General features: G+C 38.2%; 1 protein-coding gene across 1 annotated transcript in view; it reads right to left on the bottom strand.

The window, feature by feature from the left end:
* Window positions 1-1,168: 1,168 nt before the first annotated feature.
* The window catches only part of PPP1R42 (protein phosphatase 1, regulatory subunit 42), a 25,398-nt gene continuing 8,061 nt past the window's right edge, over window positions 1,169-18,505 (bottom strand). Inside the window, exons 5-8 of the mRNA XM_010282993.1 lie at window positions 15,150-15,267; window positions 13,740-13,868; window positions 12,452-12,604; window positions 1,169-1,281 (exon numbers count right to left, since the gene is read on the bottom strand). Of these exons, the coding sequence (XP_010281295.1) occupies window positions 1,169-1,281; window positions 12,452-12,604; window positions 13,740-13,868; window positions 15,150-15,267 (513 nt within the window). The remainder of the gene's footprint in view (window positions 1,282-12,451; window positions 12,605-13,739; window positions 13,869-15,149; window positions 15,268-18,505) is intronic.

The following is an 18,505-nucleotide window of genomic DNA, read 5'->3' as shown; positions in this document are numbered from 1 at the left end:
CGCGCCGGCCCCGCCAGGGGCGAGCGGGCTGGGCGGCAGAGTTTAAATACTAAAACCGAAACCGCGCCTCAACATTGACCTTTGCCCTGCAGCCCCGGTTTGGGGCTTCCCCTTGTCCGACCTGGAGCTGCTCGGACGCAAGCTGCCCTCTCAGTACTTACCGCGCCATGACGATGGGCTTCACCTGCACTGCGGGCCGCCCTTCGGCCTCCCGGTGCCCAGAAGAACGAAGGCGACGGGGTCACCTCCCAGCAGCCCCAGGGTTCCCAGGCCTGCCCCCCGCTCCTGCCAGCGCTGCCGAAACCTTTCTGCAGCTATCGCCTTTGGGAAGCGCACTCGGCAGCGCAGCTCTGCTCAGCTGGCCTCCGGGGCTCCGGCAAGCAGTTCTTGAATGCGTCTGTAAATTTGGGCTGAGAACACCCTCGCGGGCACCGTGGCATGACCTGGAAGAATGGATCCCGGGCCCCCGGGGAGCGGGGGGACTCGCCTTCCCGCCCCGGTTCCCCCGGGGCTCCTCCGTAACTGCCTGCCACGCGCCGACAGGCTCCAGCACCCGGTCTGGAGGTCGGCTCTCCCGTACCCCAAGGGGGTCTCCTACGTCTCGGCCTGCCTGAGAAAGGTCTGCTCCAAAAGGGCTTTTAACTAGACTCAGCGACGTTAATATGGGTCAATGATAGACAGAGGACTTAACGGGCAGTGTCCTAACTGCCCAAGACATCCCAGCTACTCTACATTAGCAGATCATGAGTGCTGTGCTCTTCTTCTCTGCTCTGATGTAATTAATGGCACAAAATTACAGTGGGTTTTTTCTTACTTTCCCATTGTACACACACCGATTTCAGCCTCAGTGCAGGAAATCCAACGGAAGGCATTGGAAGAGAAGTGGTGGAACCCCCGTTACCATCTTCTGACAACTCCAAATCCAGCTTGCTGCAGAGTGCGGTTGGAGGCTGCACAGTGAGATTTGTGAGCGGGGTTTGGAGACACCACCCTGGCTGCTAACACTGTTACCACAGAAGAGGTGCTTTTGATATAGTAAAAAAAAAAAACCCAGATATAAAGGTAGAGATAGTGGATCTTTGCCCCATCAGGACTTTCTCCCACCAGAAGACTCCTGCTCTGCTATAACCACAAAGAGATCTGGGGATTATTTTCTTGTATCAACCCACTATTTAAGTCTAAAGCTGTAACAAGATGTTGCAGCTGTTTCTTCTTCTTCTTTCCCAGTTAAATGTCTGAGAATTACGTTTCCTGCCTCACCTTCCTCGGCATATTTCAAATCTGAGAACGACAGAGTCACAGAAGAGCCAGATTTCCAGTGTGATTTAGGTAAGAAGTTCTACCAGAGACAGAGTGATGTTTTTCCAGGTACACTTTGCTCTCTTCATCTCAAATTATTTTCCAGTGTTACAGCTACAATTCACCATGAACATTCATGGTGTTTCTTTCCAATTTGTTCATTTTCTCCCATCCCCATTTCTGTATAAGGACTTGCCAACTGTGTTTGCCTGCTGACAAGGTGAAGTGTGGATACTGGTACTGCTGGCGGGCTGGTGGAAATGCTGCTCACCCCAGTAAAACAGTTTCGGGGCAAAGCCACACGTGGGCTGTGAGGGTCAGGTCCCACTGCTTCCACCTGGAGCTTGGGAGTAAAATCAAAGGCGAGACGCAGCCGCAGGAGAGTCGCAACAGGTTGAAATGCAGAACTTCTGCTTCATGGGGAAATCTCCACGTTTCATAGTGGGAGTGCATTCTAAATTCAAATATTTCAAAAATTTTGAACTAAATACTTTTTTTTCCCCTTGCCTCAAATGCCATGTTGGTAGTATACTGTAGGACTACAGCGTATTCTTGCAGTTATGTCAAATATGTTATATTACAGCATAGAAAAATAATTTTAATTGTATTTTCTGAATTACTAAAGGTAGAGCTGCTTCTTCATACTGGAATACGAGAACACATCAGTGCCTCTCCAGTATGCTGTAAGAAAGATTTTAACATTGAAAGAGAAAATAGGACAAACATTTTTAATTTCATCTCTTTTTCCAAATTTGCTGCTCAAAGTAGTTTAGCTTCCAAAAGGGTTTTCTTAATCAAAATTCCATTTTAAATCACAAAGTCTTTTGATGAACATTTTCACTAACAACCTAAAACAATAAAAAAGTTTAAAATTTGCTCTCCTAGCCCCTATTACAATTGTTCTCTCTCTAGATTTTTCCATCCAGAGTCACAAATCCAAATATTTTAATTTTTTTTTTTTAAATCACAAAATTCTCAGAGGCAAGTTGCAAAAAGGGAGCTTAAGTGAATTGAATATTCCATTCTCCCAGCTACCACCAAGAAGCAGACACCCACTTTTCTCAGTAGCAATTACTTTAAAAATATACCTAAAATACATGTCAGAAGGGCTCCATTCTAATGCGTACATATGTGAGTGTTACAGCATAATACGAAGACTTCATCTTCTTTAAAAAGACGTAAGTCTTTTAAAGTCTATTTTAAGCCTTTTTAAAGACTTGGGTAGTGAGATCCCACCACAATTCCATTTCACACCCACAGATATTTAAAGAAATACTTCAAAACTGTTCCATTCTAGATCACAACAAAGGTGTCCCACTCGGAAGGTTCTCGGTTAGCTCAGCCACTCTCACTCTAGGAAAAGAGAAAGGAAAACAGGGGTGAAGGGTGAGAAGTCCAGGAGATCTGGCTCACCGTTTTCCCTTGCTGGCAGCCACGTGAGAAGCACAGTGTTGCAGCCAGCGGGTGCGAGCAGAGCGGGAGCCGAGCGGGCTCAGGGCTGGCTTTGCTGGAGCTCGAGTGTGAGTATTTATGCATCAAATGTCAGCGTGAATGATTGCACTCAAGGGGAACTGCAGACTTAAAATGCAGGGGTTTAGAGCAGGCCAAAGAATGGGAGTGAACATACACGTATGCACTTGGGATATGGCCAAACTATTAGAGAATATAGGAAGTAAGAGGGAGATTAGATCCAGAGAGACCGAGACCCGCTGTGCTGTTTCGCTGGTGGAAGGCTTTGAGAGGGGTTTGCTTTAGCTAGACGTGAGTTGCTTGGCTGCAGGAATCTCTGTGAAACCCCACGGCCAGCGCTGTGCAAGGAGTAATTCATTCAGGTCTTAAATCCTTTGTTTAATGTGCAATAAATGAAACTCTTAAAGCCAAAAATATTCAGAATGTGTGATAAGCAAGTCATGCTCTAGGTGGCTTAACACAGCATCACCTACATTGAGAAATACTAAAAATCCACTGGATGTTTTTGAATGGGTGTGTGCAAGGCAGAGGGAAGCGTAAGGGTGGAGAGACCTCCTCAGACCACGTCCTGCTCTGAAGATCATACTTCATAGGTGACTTTCTAATGCACTGCACTGAGTCAGTAATCCAGCAGTTGACAATTTAAGCATCTTCCCCCAAAGCAGCAACATTCTTCTCTGGGAATTGCCTGAACAAGAAGCAACTTTTTAAATGTATGCTTTTCTGCCTTCCTCGACCTGAGTATCATTGATGACGACAGCTAAACCAAGAAGTATTATGCTTGGTTAATACTAATTTTGGTAATGGACTATTAAGGACAGCTACACATCAAAGCTTTATTTGTTGTTTTGTATTTTCTTATTCTGATGGCAAATCACTCACTAGTTTTAACAGAAGCAAGTGGCACCTCAGGGCTGTACTACCACTCATCTACTACCTTACTTTTGGAAATCCATTTCTTTTATAATGAAGATAAATGTCATGTTGTTCAAGGGCAGAATGCATGCAGAAGTTAAATTTAGTTGAATGATCTTTATCAAAGGGCAATAAAATATAAACAATAACAAAATACACAAAACACTGAATGCAAAAAGATGGGTCCTGGTTTCCTTATTCAGGAAAAATTCCTTTCTCCTTCTGAGAGGGTCTCAAGCATAAGATGCTGAGCTGAGATTCGTAGAGAGAAACTCCAGGTTTTATTCAAGGTGCAATTTACAATCTGGGCTTTCTTTTCCTTATCTGTACGTTTGGAATTTTCCTATCTCTGAAATCTTGAGCATTCGTTTAATTACTCAAACTAGTGCAACGCAGCCAAACTCAAGTCCCAGTTACTTAAAGCAAAATCTGAAGTAAAATTAATGTGTAATACTCCCCACCCAAAAATTAATCGGCACAGATATCATGAATATTCCTGTGCCTTCTTTCCTAACTATTCCACATTATTCACCAGAACTTGGAAAAATCCAAATGATGGAAATTATTTTTTAGGACTATGGATCTCAAAAATAACGTGCTAATAGCTCCTTTCTTCTTGAAGCATGAGACCATAAGTGTGCCCCTGCACAATTGCTAAGAGCATCACCTATGGAAAGAAGCAGCTACTCGGGTATTCAGGTCACAAACTAGGTAAGACAGTGATTAAAAACAACTCCTTTTTGGAGGAAGATTAAGAAATAGGCAACCGGTTTAGCCTACTACGTGCTGGTGTTTTTACATGCTTTTAATACGAAGCATTGCTTCTAAATAAATAGGCAGACCTCTTTTTTTTTCTGAATGCTCTTAAAAGGCAGTGTTAAATTCAACATACTTAATTTTGTCTGGTTTTGAGATTACAAAGATGCAGATAACATATCCAAAGAGATGCCAATACTTTTCTTTGTAAGCTTTGAGGAGAAAAATAAAATAAAATAAAAAAGTAAAATCCAATAATGGCCAAATCTTCACATCTTGTAACTTCTGGCTTTTAGAATTCACCTTACTTCTGCCGTTACTTCAGATTCCTCCTCAACCTACATCAGAGAGATCAGAGAAGACAGATGAGGTCTTCACGTCAGAACCACACCAAAGCCCCTATCGCTCCTGTCTCCATTAGCACCTCCGAGGACCACACAACATTTCTACAAAATTTATAAGCAGTGTTATCAAAAGCTGCAGATGAAAAAACAGGTCTTCACCTATTATGAGGATATCAACTGATGCAGCAAAAGCCCTTTTTTTTTAACCAATGCCAAACTTGAGGGCAGACTAATCTGAATTGACATAATCTGACCAACTGGGGTATTATACATTCCTTTATTACAAAATCCACACACAAAAAAGGCGATAGTTAACAATTTCAGCCACATAAATTTGTATCAAATACCGATAATTTCCAAGTTTCACAAGAAAAAAAATCTTAGTAATAATCAAAGCTATTTCTCATATAAATGAAATCAGGTAAGACTCAGTCTTTTATCCCAAAACATTTTTCTAGAACTATGTGTAACTGATTATACCCAACTTTAGTGGACATGTAATTAGTGATTACTATGACAGTCTGATATATTCACTCTCCAAGAAAGGAAGATCTTACTGCTCCAAATCTCTTTTTGAATTAAAGTATTAGTCTATTACATGGACCATTTCACAGCTGGCTCCGATTTATCTTGGTTTTGATGCAGCAATTAATTCTGCTCAGAATTAAGAGAACAGAAAGATGTCATCAGTCAGTTCTGTGGTCTCTGGTTACAGTGTTATTTGATTGAAGAGGTAAGGTTCAAATACACCTTATTTTAGCAGTGAACTCCTAGAATCCTTCAAGGCCATGTGATTTAAAATAAAACCTCACTTTTTTTCCCCTAGCAAAGTAAAACGCATTGTTTACAGTCACAATATACAACATTTATCATTTAGTGTCTGTAAATAAGCAGGTTTACATATTAATTGCTTCCCCTCAGAGTTCATCGGGATAGCTACTTTGCACAGTACACCAAGATAAAAAAATCATAAGGAAAACGTGAAAGAGACTCTCAGAACCTCTTGTTTTTATCAGTTACACTCTAAATTACAATGACATGCTTTCCCATACCAACAGACCACGTGTGTGAATCCTTATCCTGAAAAATCAATGGGCACATCTTTAATGCTGACTCAATTTTTTGTCTAGGTTTTTTTCCCCTTCTACCCCAACTTCAGAACTTTTGGACTGTATCACAGGCAGTTCTGTGAACTGCTTCACACCTGCATATATAAAAAAATAATACAGCATTAAATTAACTTACACCTTGCACTATTTTTAATGTGACATTTAGGAAAAACAGGATTTTTTCATTGGTTACTGATTTCAATTTCAAAATAAATCACACCGTGATTACAAAGCCTATGTATCCATACATATATTCTGATTAGGGTCAGAGCAGCACCAAGGGGAGGTATTCAAGCACTGATGCCTTACTTCGTTTCCCTTATGGTACTTCTAACATACCAAAAAGCTAAAACAGTACTGTGGATTGCTCTGAAAGCATCAGAATCTTTACCAGCAAGGCTTGGTCTCACACCTCTGAGGTCCTAGGTACTACCAACAGTAGCTGATGATTGAGTTAGGAACCACTCAGGCAAATCTGGCACATCCAAGTCTTTGCAACTGGATGGGATGCATCCCAGGGTGCCAGAAGTGAATTTGAGAAGGTATAGGTGTTACTAAGGAATTAGTGGTTGTAATGCTGTCCTCCAAAATGTAGCACCTCTGAACATGAGCCAGCAGTGTGCCCAGGTGGCCAAGAAGGCCAACAGCATCCTGGCCTGTATCAGCAACAGTGTGGCCAGCAGGAGTAGGGAAGTGATCGTGCCCCTGTACTCGGCACTGGTGAGGCCGCACCTCGAATCCTGTGTTCAGTTTTGGGCCCTCACTACAAGAAGGATGTTGAGGTGCTGGAGCGTGTCCAGAGAAGGGCAACAAAGCTGGTGAGGGGTCTGGAGCACAAGTCTTATGAGGAGTGGCTGAGGGAAGTGGGGTTGTTTAGCCTGGAGAAGAGGAGGCTGAGGGGAGACCTCATTGCTCTCTACAACTACCTGAAAGGGGGTTGTGGCGAGGTGGGTGTTGGTCTCTTCTCCCAAGTAACTAGCGATAGGACGAGAGGAAATGGCCTCAAGTTGCACCAGGGGAGGTTTAGACTAGATATTAGGAAAAATTTCTTTCCTGAGAGAGTGGTCAAGCATTGGAACAGGCTGCCCAGGGAGGTGGTGGAGTCACCATCTCTGGAAGTGTTCAAAAAGCATGTAGATGTGGCACTTCGGGACATGGTTTAGTGGGCATGGTGGTGTTGGGTTGATGGTTGGACTTGATGATCTTAAAGGTCTTTTCCAACCTTAATGATTATGTGATCTCATCTTGCTAGAAGAGGGTGCAGTGATTGATTGTGTTTTCACCTCAAGTTTGTTAAAGCAGCTGCTTTAAAGTTTTCAGATATGGGAGTATGCTGACAGAATGTGTGATAAGATACAGGAAGGCCAATAGTGAAACTGTTCATATCATTGCAGTAAATTAGTTTATTGAAAACTGAATAGTTTCCAGAGTTATACTGGAATTACAGAACTTACTTATATACTTATATATCCCTCTTCAAGTAGCAGTCTTTATTTTAACCTCAAATTACTTTTTAAATCTCCACTGCAGGTATCCGTATTCAAAACCTGAAAACTCAGTATCATTTCTTTACTGTGTTAATTTGATTCATGCTTTATGTGTATGAATTGATTTTTATAATTTTGTAAATTAGTCACTAAAAAAAAAGTGCAATGCTATGTTATGAAGTTCTGAGTTTTTATCTCAATAAAAATTTACAGTAATCTGTAAAAGTATTGACAACAAAAATCTAAGGATAGGAAAAAAGTAAACACTGCATAATAGAAGTCTGCTCCATTTCTCTAATAACTATTATAACACGTTAACACCTAAAAATAGATATGCAAAGATCTGAGTTTGCTGTTTGTTTATTTTACCATCCTCACGTAATACTTCATTCCTGATACAGTTTCGATGGAATGATTTACAAGATGCAACTCACTCTAAAGTCACTGAATAGCCCTCTATAGATATGTGTTCATTTTAAAGTGTTATCGATCAAAGATCAAATATTCATGGACTTTATGTGGAAAGTTTCAAACAGTCTGGGTTTCAGTGTTCATGAAAGTGTATGACAGGTCTGCGCATTACAGCCTGCAGACACAGATGTGCCCTGGTAATTTTTTAACGTACTCTTGTCTGACAAGTTGCATGTGCCATTTGGTGTTCTAAGGCCTGCGAAATAGCCACGTATCTCCTGGAAGAGGTAGCAGACTAATGCAAGCAAATGTGCTCCTGCCAGCTTGCCTATCAGCAGGCATATACTTCCCGACAGGAATGCGCCTATATGATATCTGGTCATCCAGACACGTAGGAGTACATGTGGTCTAGCTGGCAGTCTGCTCAGCAGGAGACACCCACACTCTCACAGCAATTTTCAAAAGCATTTATTCTTTCCAAGGGCACAGTGGGTCTATTAGTGCATGTGTTCTGTTACTGTATTTTAGATCCTGTTTTCCTGTTTTGGGCACAGCCAGCAGCACAGAGAACAGAAGTGGGGAGGCATGGGCATGGCCTTTTATCACCATCTTCATGATGCTGAATGATGTGGCAGTGTTAAGATTTGGCATATACTAAAACTACTAAAACTTAAGTTTAGACAGAAGATAACGCCATTTGTGTATAATATTGCATGTTTGTAATGACAGAGTTACATTTCTCCTCCTAAACAGATTATAAGTTATCATGGGCAGAATCATTCTGCAAAACTGTAAGCATGGGTACAGAAAATACCATGAAGGTACACAAATACTGTAACATTAATCATGGTCCTACAAATGCACTTATACTGACCTTTGCAGGTAGTGCATACCCTCCAGAAAAAAGGCAAACCACCACTAAACTGGCTGAATTGCCTCCTGAAATCTTACGTGGGCCATAGTAACCAGGAACGGTTAATACCTGATCTCCATTCAAATAGTTCTGCTTCAGCAACACTATTTAATTTCAGAACTTCATCTCTTTATTCTCACACTTTAACTTCTCTAGTATTACAGTGACTCCTCTCATATCCCATATCATGGCTGAATAACTCAACGGCAAGTAAATTCCTTACATTTCTCTGCCGCAGCCTCATCACTAATTGCTGATGGATACTTTCTAGACCTCGCTGTGATGTTTACATTTTTCCTTCAACACCACCACCAAGGAAAGGCAATGAGATGGGCTGTAGCTGCAGGAAAAGGCATTCCAGGTCTGTTCAAAACATGCTCTCAGCTCTGCCAAAGTGCTCCAGCTGATATCTCCAAATATTTAATGCACGTAATTCTGCATACACTTGGACTGCTTGCAGGCAATTCAGTGGCTAAAACGAGCTCTAGGGTGCACAGCTAAAACCGCACTGGTTTGTATCTTGACACTGTATTTCCCTTTTTTCTGAAGCCAAGGCTGAAAATATTTTATAGTTTTGAATTCTCAGAAGTTTGCCGAAAGTGATATTCAGTACGATAACAACATTTAGGTTACCTGGAGGTAACATATTCCCCTACCGCCCTCTCAAATCAGAGAACTATATTCTGTAATATGAAATAAACCTGTGTTTGTAAAAGTTATGTTTTGGGTATACAATCATTATAATCTCAGTAGCAGCCCTCCCCAGAAAACTGTCATATAATAAGCCTTAATAATTCTATTTATTGTATTGCCAGTTGGGCTTATATAAACTGAAGTCCAGTATACATGTGGAACATGTACATTCTTACCTGTTATCAAATATACATGTAATTTACTCTATACAGATTTCAGACTACAAAAATAGCCTAGACTCAGGCATTTATAAATATTTAATAAACAAACAGATAAAATGTTGATAACAGCAGCTGCCAATGAGCTGCAGAGAACTAACATTGCCCATGGCAAGTTCCTTCCATGTGAACCAGAACTTGAACTACACAGGATGCATGGTGGCTGGGAGAGTGGTGTGTAACTAGTTTGGCACAATCCAGTGTATTTTTTATGTGCTGATTATATGATTTAAAGATATTACCATATTGCCAATTACATAACATACACTGGAGAGACAAAAGGTGACTTTCCCACCAAATTCTGAATTGCAAACTTATTAAGATACTTAATTCCATGAGTAAGGAAATGTGGGCAGAAACTGCTGGTTATAGTTTAAGTTTACAACATCAAAATTTCAACAACTTCTCTACTCAGGGAAAATTAATACTAGTGTATCCCACTGGAAGGTATTAGGTATCTTTAAAATAGTTAAGTGATTTGTTTTCTTTTAATTACTTCCTGCCAATATCCATAATCCTCTCGAAATGTTCAAAACTAACTTAAAATCCAATATAAAATTGCTATTGTTTTTATGTCATCAAAAAAGAAAGATTAATGACATATTTCAGTAATCTAGTAATGACTGGCTTTTTTCATTGTTCAAGCTGTATGTAATCCTCAGTGGATCTTAGATGTAGGTTAAAAAGGTATTTAATGCCTGTTTTTCAGTTGCCAAGGTCAAACATCACCTAGCATGTATAAGGAAAGAGGAAACATCTGTTGGAATAATTTATTTGACTAACACAGAGGGCAGGATTAAAATTCACTAATTTCTTTGGTCTGATACTGAATTTCAATTAAACAATATAGGTATTTGTCCAGTTTGACAAAAAATCCTCACTTTACATGTGGGCACATTTATGCATCTCACTGATTACTCGATTTGGCGTGGGGATACTGTGGTTTGTCATTATTTCATATCTGCGTATACTCTAAGAATGAACATTTCTGTGTTTTGACTTGATCCCCGCTCCCCCCCCCCCCCCCAAAAAAAAACCCAAAAAACATTTTAAAGAATTTGCAAACCTTTAACTAATACCCAAGACTCTTTGGTTTCCATGGAATCCCACTAATAAAAAGGTTAGAATACCTCTCAAGGTCAGTGATTACACACGGAATTGTAATGTACAGCAACCTTCAGTGTCCAAGATAAAAGTTCTGCTTACAACAGCTTTTTGAAAATATTAAATACATGTCATCTGACTGTAGTTTACACTAACCTTTATGTGAATCAGAGTAAAATCTTCTAGCCTAACCGTAAAAAAGGTAAAAATAAAATATCAAAATCACTCTATTTGTATTAATTTACATTTGCAAATTGAACAAACATAGACATTTTATTCCAATCAAGTACGGAAGATGCAATCTTTGCCTTTCTAGGGTCAAAAGGGATTTCAGCAGGGCCAGGATTGTACTCCAGCTTCTTATTACTGGGAAAACTTTTTGTCATGCAAAGGAGCTCAACAACTGGACAGCTTTTTAACATAGAGTAGAATCGGAATGCTTTAAGTCAAAGGAAATAGCAGAAGTTCTTACACTGAAGAAAATAAGTTTCTGGGAGGTGCTGTACATGCATGTTCCATCCTTCATTAGGACTAAGGGGAATGGTAAAGGAAAAGCCTAGTTTTACTCAGCCTGACCCAAAAGACAGAATGCTAATAAAGATGAAATGCAGGCTGACAGAACACTGAGCTTGTAGATAAACTCACCTTACAATGGAATCAAAAGAAAGAATGCATGTTTGTATGGCATGAGAATTAGGCTGCACCCCTCTAAATTTCACAAGCCTGGAATATTCACTGGAAAGTAATTTGTGATAAGTAGTGCAGTAAGTTGTCAAGAATAAAACAGTATTAAATGTTGCTCAGTTAAATTTTCCAGCATATTAATGAATTCTGATTTGAACGTAAAATAAAGCACTGCATTTAGTAATTTAGGTACCACAGAATACCTGTGTCAGTTGCATTTATTTATTTATTTTGTCTACAGCATTGCATAAATGATGATTTTTATTTTTTTTTTGTTGGTCAGTAAAAATAATTAAACAGTTAAGTTAAAAGTAGCGTTAAAAATCTGGAAGGAGTGATATTAGGTCCCAAATACTGAACTAAACTATTACTACAGATAAAACTGGAAAAAACTATAGCTCCCAAACTGCCAATCCCTATAAGCAGATTTTATTTCCACAAAGAGTTGCATCAGAGTTCATAAGGATGCTTATGTGAGTAAAAAAATACATATGCTAAACTCTAAATTGCTTAAATTCATCTAGTGTCTAAATGTCTGTAAGGCACACACATCAGATTTTCTTTCTTTATTATCTTGACGGTCTTGAGCTGATGCTACAGGAAAATGCTAGTCAAGTATATGATACACTGGAACATGTCTATTAGAAGTAAGCTATAATGATGAAAAGTGATTGCTTCTCCTTCTGCATATTACTGTGTGCACGGAATCAGCCTTCACCAATGTTGTTGACAGTAACTGTACTTCCAAGAATTAACTTCACTATTATTCTACCTTTGTGGAAGATGACAATCAAATGCATACGACATAAACTAGTAGCACTGGAGTAAAGTTATTACTATTAGCTAGTCTGCTGATATATAACCAGAAACTGAAATCTATCACCCTGTTTTTCAAAGAAATAAAGACAACAAACACAGCATGGTTAAAAAAATGGAACCTGATTTCAGATTAAATTCTACCTTCATGTACCCATTTTCCAACTGATTCAGTAAGAGCTGTACAATCAACAAGCGAGAGGACTAAGAGGAAGATGTCTGGGGAACATACCTGAGTTTTCATCTGACTTTTTTTTTTCCAGGATTCCTGGCAGAGGTTTTCTTTTAACTTTATGCATGTCAGATAAAACTAAAAAGTTGGTTTTTTCTTTCACAGATGGACTGTAATGAATGGGAAGAATAGAAGAAGGTGTTTCAAAGTCAGCTGTAGAAAACAAGGAAAAAAGTATTAATTCAATATCCCAAGTGAAACCATATCTATTTTAATACCCAGTATGACTGATCACAGGTTCCAATATATATCTTCTTATAGAAAACAGTGAAATAAGCCTTAGGGTAAAATGCCTCAAATTTGATAACTGAGAATGGAAAACTTTGTATGAAATTATGGAAAATGCTGCAAACACTGATGAAGGGGAATATTAAAGCAGGTATTCATATGCAGGTAGTGTTATCTGAAAGGCAGTAAATTCAATTACATAGCACCTCCTTATATCGGTAGTTATTCAGAAGACAGAATATTACTTTCAGAACCGTTGCCATTCACATATGGCTTCCAAACACTGGGCAGACTGCAACTTTCTTGCGGCTGAGACTGACAGGCTGAGTACTTTTCACTTAATGTCTTCAAAAATAACTATCTTCATGAGATTTCACAAATTAATAATTTGAGATAGTATGGCTACAAAGAACATGCTCTCTTCCCCAAGTTACGTATCACAATTTATCTTCTGAAAACAATAGTGTAACTGCCACCAATTTTAATTTATAAATATGGTTATTCAAACCATTTTGAGTAATTTGAAGTCTAATGTCTGTTTCCAAATCCTACAAGATGGCAAGACACGCTGCCAAGTCATTTATGTTTTAATCTGCAGTCAGGTCTGCAGATTAAACACCACCTACCCCATCATTTCTTAAAAATCTCAAAGTCTATTTCAGGTTTTGCTTGAGCTTCAAAACTAGCAATTTACACAGATCAAATAAGTATCAACAAACAGATTTTAAAAGTCTGATGTATTTAACACACATTTATTCTAGAACGCCCAACACTTTTTTTTTTTTTTAAATACATGGAGAGTAGTAATGAATATTTACAAACTTCAAAATGTACTAGCTACTCCTTTCCATAATTCTGGGAGATTGGGATGGGAGGAAAAAAAACACCACATGAACTCATGCTAAAATTAAATTTTATATTGGAAAAGTCCAATTTCTACTCTTCTGTTTTAGTCTGACCTTCAGTACAAGTCTCATTCTAGTATATTTACTGTTAGATGCTATTTTATTGTGTCTATAATATTTCAAATAATTATGAAGTAATCGAGTAGTTTGCTTACAAAAATGTAGATAGACTGCATGTTCATTTGTCATTCTTTCTTTGTTTTTTTTCCTGGCAGCTTTAGAGGCTTTCCAACTCACCAGGAACTGTCTTTCCATTTCTTTTATTTCTTTCCCATCAAGGGATTCTGTCAAAGAGAGAAGAACATTTTCTGTGATACCCAAGTTAACTAAAAGGCTGTACAAAGCTGTATGTAATGCGTACTGGTCTATATGTGCTCTCTTCAAAGCTTTTTTAGTCTTTTGGCAAAAAAATAGCCAATAGACCTTGATATTCATATTCTAATTAGCTGTAAAAGTGAGTTGACACGTCCTAATTACGAAAGAAAGCATCTACTATTTTTGCAGCTTCTAAGGCAAATACATATAGATATATATTCACATTCAATTAACATGCAACACCTTGTAGAAAGTTCCGAAGAAAAGGTATGCTCTTACACAAGAGAGATATATATATATGGAGAAATTGAGAATAAGAGAGAACCTGCATGGCTTAGCAATCAAGGAATCCTACTGATCATGAAGACAGGCAGATTTGGCTCTGTAAGATGAACTTTACTCACTTTGATGCCATAAGGCTTATTCTTTGTTGGCTTGGTTGCATCTGCATTTTTGAGTCAGACCAAATGAAATACCTCATTGGGCCACAAATTTAGGTTGCATTAGAATTGTCCTAAGACTGTTACTTTTATTGTGCAGGTAGGATTTTTCTTTCTCTTAATGGCCAACAGTTTTTACTCTCAGAAAAAAGGAAAACAAATTTTGTAATTACACCTTTTAAGATAATTGCCACCTTTATCCAAAAAAGTAAAAAATGAGCAGATTTTTTTTACCTGTTTCTACAGTATGAATACTTAGATACAGAAGACTAAGTTATGCTAAAATTATCTCAAAATAATAACATAAACAGCATCACAGTAAAGTTAAGTTTAACAAAGACATTAATAACGTAAGTGTAAACTGCTTTTATATTTAGGGACAAATGTTACATAACAAATTAAAACACAGTAAGGTGTGAACTGTACGACTAAAACACGTAAGCAACTACTACAGGCTGATAGGGCAGTAGACTAAACTTATCTTTGACAATCAGTTGCACAACATCTGGAATACTAACACAGAAAAATCTTATTGTCTTATAATGAACCTGCTAATCATCAATTAATAAAACTAATGATTAATACTACTAATAGCAAAAGCTGAGCAACAGAGTTTGTGCAGTTGATTACATAAGTAGTTTTAGCTACATTACCTCTACATAAATTAAAAATTCACCACTTGACATAGATAGGACAGTAATTGTGTTTACATACATAGTGAAATTCAAGAACAATTAATGCATCAGTTATTTTCTAAAACAGCAAGGGCTATGGGCGGGTTTTTGGGCTGGCTATTTGTTTATTTTTTACCTAGAGTTCTTGACTGTACTACAATCCTGTCCCTGTACTTCGGCTTGTGGCAGATAGGGTTTCCTGTAAGCTCCAGTTTGCGTAGCTTTGTCCATTTGTTTAATACAACTTCCAACTCCTGCAATTGATACAAGAACAGAACATTGTTCTTATTTTTCCCCCTCCAGAGTAAAGTTCAATAGCAATGCAATTTGTTCATCCAGGCCCAAATCCTGCAGACAGAAATAATTTCAGTGAGACTATTCATGTATTAATATACATATTAAGAATACGCATTTTCAAATAGAGTGGTGCACAGCATTCCCTGAGTATATTATAATTGCACAGAAGAAATGGTGATGCAGTTGGAAAGCTCCCCATTTTTAAGGAAACAGTTATGCCAGCTTGGAAAATTACCGCTGCAATCACACTTATAAGCACATAAAGCTGAGGAAGTACCAGCCAAAAAAACTACATGATACATAATGTCTGTTAATGCATCCCCATGGTCTCACAGAGCCCTTAGAGTATTAGTGTCTGTTTTGGAAAAATTTGTGGAAGAGTAAATACTTTACAGAGAAAGACAGACTAAAAAAAGCTAAAAATCATGCAAACCATAGTAGACTGCCTCTCTCTCTATATATATGTAAAACTGTATTTTTCAGGAGAAATAGTAATCCCTCACCCTACATAACTGTGGGTGGTCAGTTATAATATTGGCCCAAATAGTGAAATTTTTGAAATATACCTTTCTCCATCTGTGTTTCTGTCTCGTTACCCAAGGGCAGTATGACCTAGATAAAACTTCTTCTGACTTTTAAATACAATAAATTCAAGTTAAAAGGATGCAAAGCTAAGCAGATACCTGCTCAGATACCCTACTTTCTGAAATACGTTCTTTTCAAAACTTCACTTAACTGTCATCCTTGACAGGCTTCCTTATATGTGTGAAAACCTTCAGGAGGGATTCAAAACAATCTCTAAGAATACAACAGGAGAGAGAATTTATGTTCTATAGTTGTAATAATTTGGAAAAAAAATCTACTCATCATGATGTGACAGATTCTAAACTGCAAAGTCTATAGAATTTTGTAGCTTGATGCCACTAATGAACTACCTAGCAATGTAGGCATCTCTTAGTTTCTTCATATTTAGAAAATCACCTGGGTAACGCAAGCAGGGAGAACCCTGGTTTTGCAGGCTCTACCCGTTGGTAGAAAATCCTCCTTGGAATATTCTGTGAGTTATATAATATATGTTTAGAAAAATCACATGGAAGAGTAAGTGGTGGCACAGCCTCACATCTCGAAACCATGTAATTTTTCATCTATTGATAATGATGGTGGTGATATCATCTATTATCTATTATTATCCAGTGATGATAACGTCTTTTCAGAAAAATAGAGAGCAAAAGTCTGGTTCTGTGAGGAGCAAGACTGATAAAATGATACAAGAAGATCTGAGGACCAGTCCACATGAATCAATATTGATAAATCTCATAATGTTACACAGAAGACCTTTATCAGCATGTAGCAGAACAACAATATGATAACCCCCTCAGTTTAAGTGCCAACACTGAATCACAAACACAACAATTTAGGTGAAAAATATTTTAGACTAGGCTGCAAGTGTATTTATTTATTCTTACCTGAGCATTCAGGCATTGTCACTGAAATCTGTAATGTGTTCAGAATTTCACTAGACAGAATTTTTTCAAGTAATAGTTTTGCAACACAGAATTGTCTATTACTGAAATAAAATGTATACAGTTTAACTTTTATGAATGTACACAAAGAGTCCTGTAGATTTTTGTTAGCTGTTACTTACTTGATAAATGACCCAGAACATGCTTACTCCAGTGTATGTTTATCTAAGAGCACACTAATCCTGTGCTGAAATATGATTACCCTTTCGATACGCTCTAGTTGTTCATTGCTTTCCTGTCTCTAATAAAGTGCTTTCACTTCCCAGCCTTTCAATAAGCTGTACTAAAGGGACCAGACACTCTTCTGGGCAGTCTGTGTTTGATAAATGATCATGTCATGCTATCACTTTGAGGTCTGCTACAAAATACTGACGAGCAAATTATATTCCATCGGTGGCAGGGGGGGGAGAGGGGGAAGGGCAACTGCCTTAGTAGGCTGCTGTAGTGCTGGCAATAACATTCTTGCCAATTAATGATAGCCATTTAAGAATTGGTCTTTGACCAGTATGCTCCAGTTTTTATCGGAAATGTCTAGTCCAACTGCCCTAACTACATCTACGGACAGCAATTTGTCACCATTTTGACTACCTGTCATAATCTATTTGAGAAAATCTATAATTTTTCTTTTGTTCCTGACTCGATTCTGAAGCGAATGAATTAATCTTTTGTGATATCCTCTTGTCATAATCAATACTGGGCAGAGGTTGAATAAATTAAAGACTTAGGAAATACAGATTTTTATAGGTATTTCTAGCTATATTTTCATTATCTATCCAAATACTCACACAAGTCATAATCTTCCCAAAATTAATGTAATTAATAAATAAATAACATTCTGGCTTTTTGTAAACAGAAAGAGTTGTGGGTTTTTTTAATAGGAATAGTTTTTTTTAAAAATACCCTTAGTATTCCAACCCATGCTGCAGCCTAGAAGTCCTTGTGAACCTGACTAAAGTAAACCAGAAGCTCGATAGGATAAATAAATGAAGTAACAAGCAATAAAAAACAAAGAAAAGCCAATTCTATTAAAAAAAATTACATTCTTGATAACTGGCCTAAGACATGCTTTTTGTATGTGATAGCTAATTGTAGTAAGTTATTTTGCATGAATTGAGAAAAATGACTTAATTTTGTTCTGTCTCCTGTTCAGACTGCATTATAGAAACTTCAGTCATGTGAAACAAGGTCATATGCCTTGATGTCTGTTAATTATGCTAAGGTTCTGACTAATTCAGGGCATTGTTAAGTGCTTGAATTTACTAGCCCTAATTTTCAGCTACACTGAAATCAGCGTGGCATTGTTGAAAAGCGAGGGAGTATGAGTTTTTATAATAATGTGAGAAAACTAAGATAAGTGTTTGATATTAAAGAATTATACTAATTATACAGAAATGAGGGAAGTCTACATGAGAAGATCGTAATTCATGCATTTCTTATACCTTTCACATTTCCCTCTTTTGCAAAGATTCCATATTATTCTTTTTTCCTGCTGCCAGCTACCTCTGCTACACAGATGACTGCTGTTGACTGCCCTGCTAAGACCTGGATGGCTCCTCCACAGCTTCTCTTCCCACTGGGTGAAGCAGAGCTGGGTACAGAGCTCATCAACGCTTCTGTATCATGCAACACCGCCATGGTCTCTGATCAATGCCAGACATTCCTGGGGAAGCAG

The sequence above is a fragment of the Phaethon lepturus genome, unplaced genomic scaffold (assembly GCF_000687285.1).
Source record: "Phaethon lepturus isolate BGI_N335 unplaced genomic scaffold, ASM68728v1 scaffold37862, whole genome shotgun sequence".
In the NCBI taxonomy this organism is placed as follows: Eukaryota; Metazoa; Chordata; class Aves; order Phaethontiformes; family Phaethontidae; genus Phaethon; species Phaethon lepturus.
The sequence above is the reverse complement of the archived record's forward strand: the minus strand, read 5'-3'. Positions and strand labels throughout refer to the sequence as shown.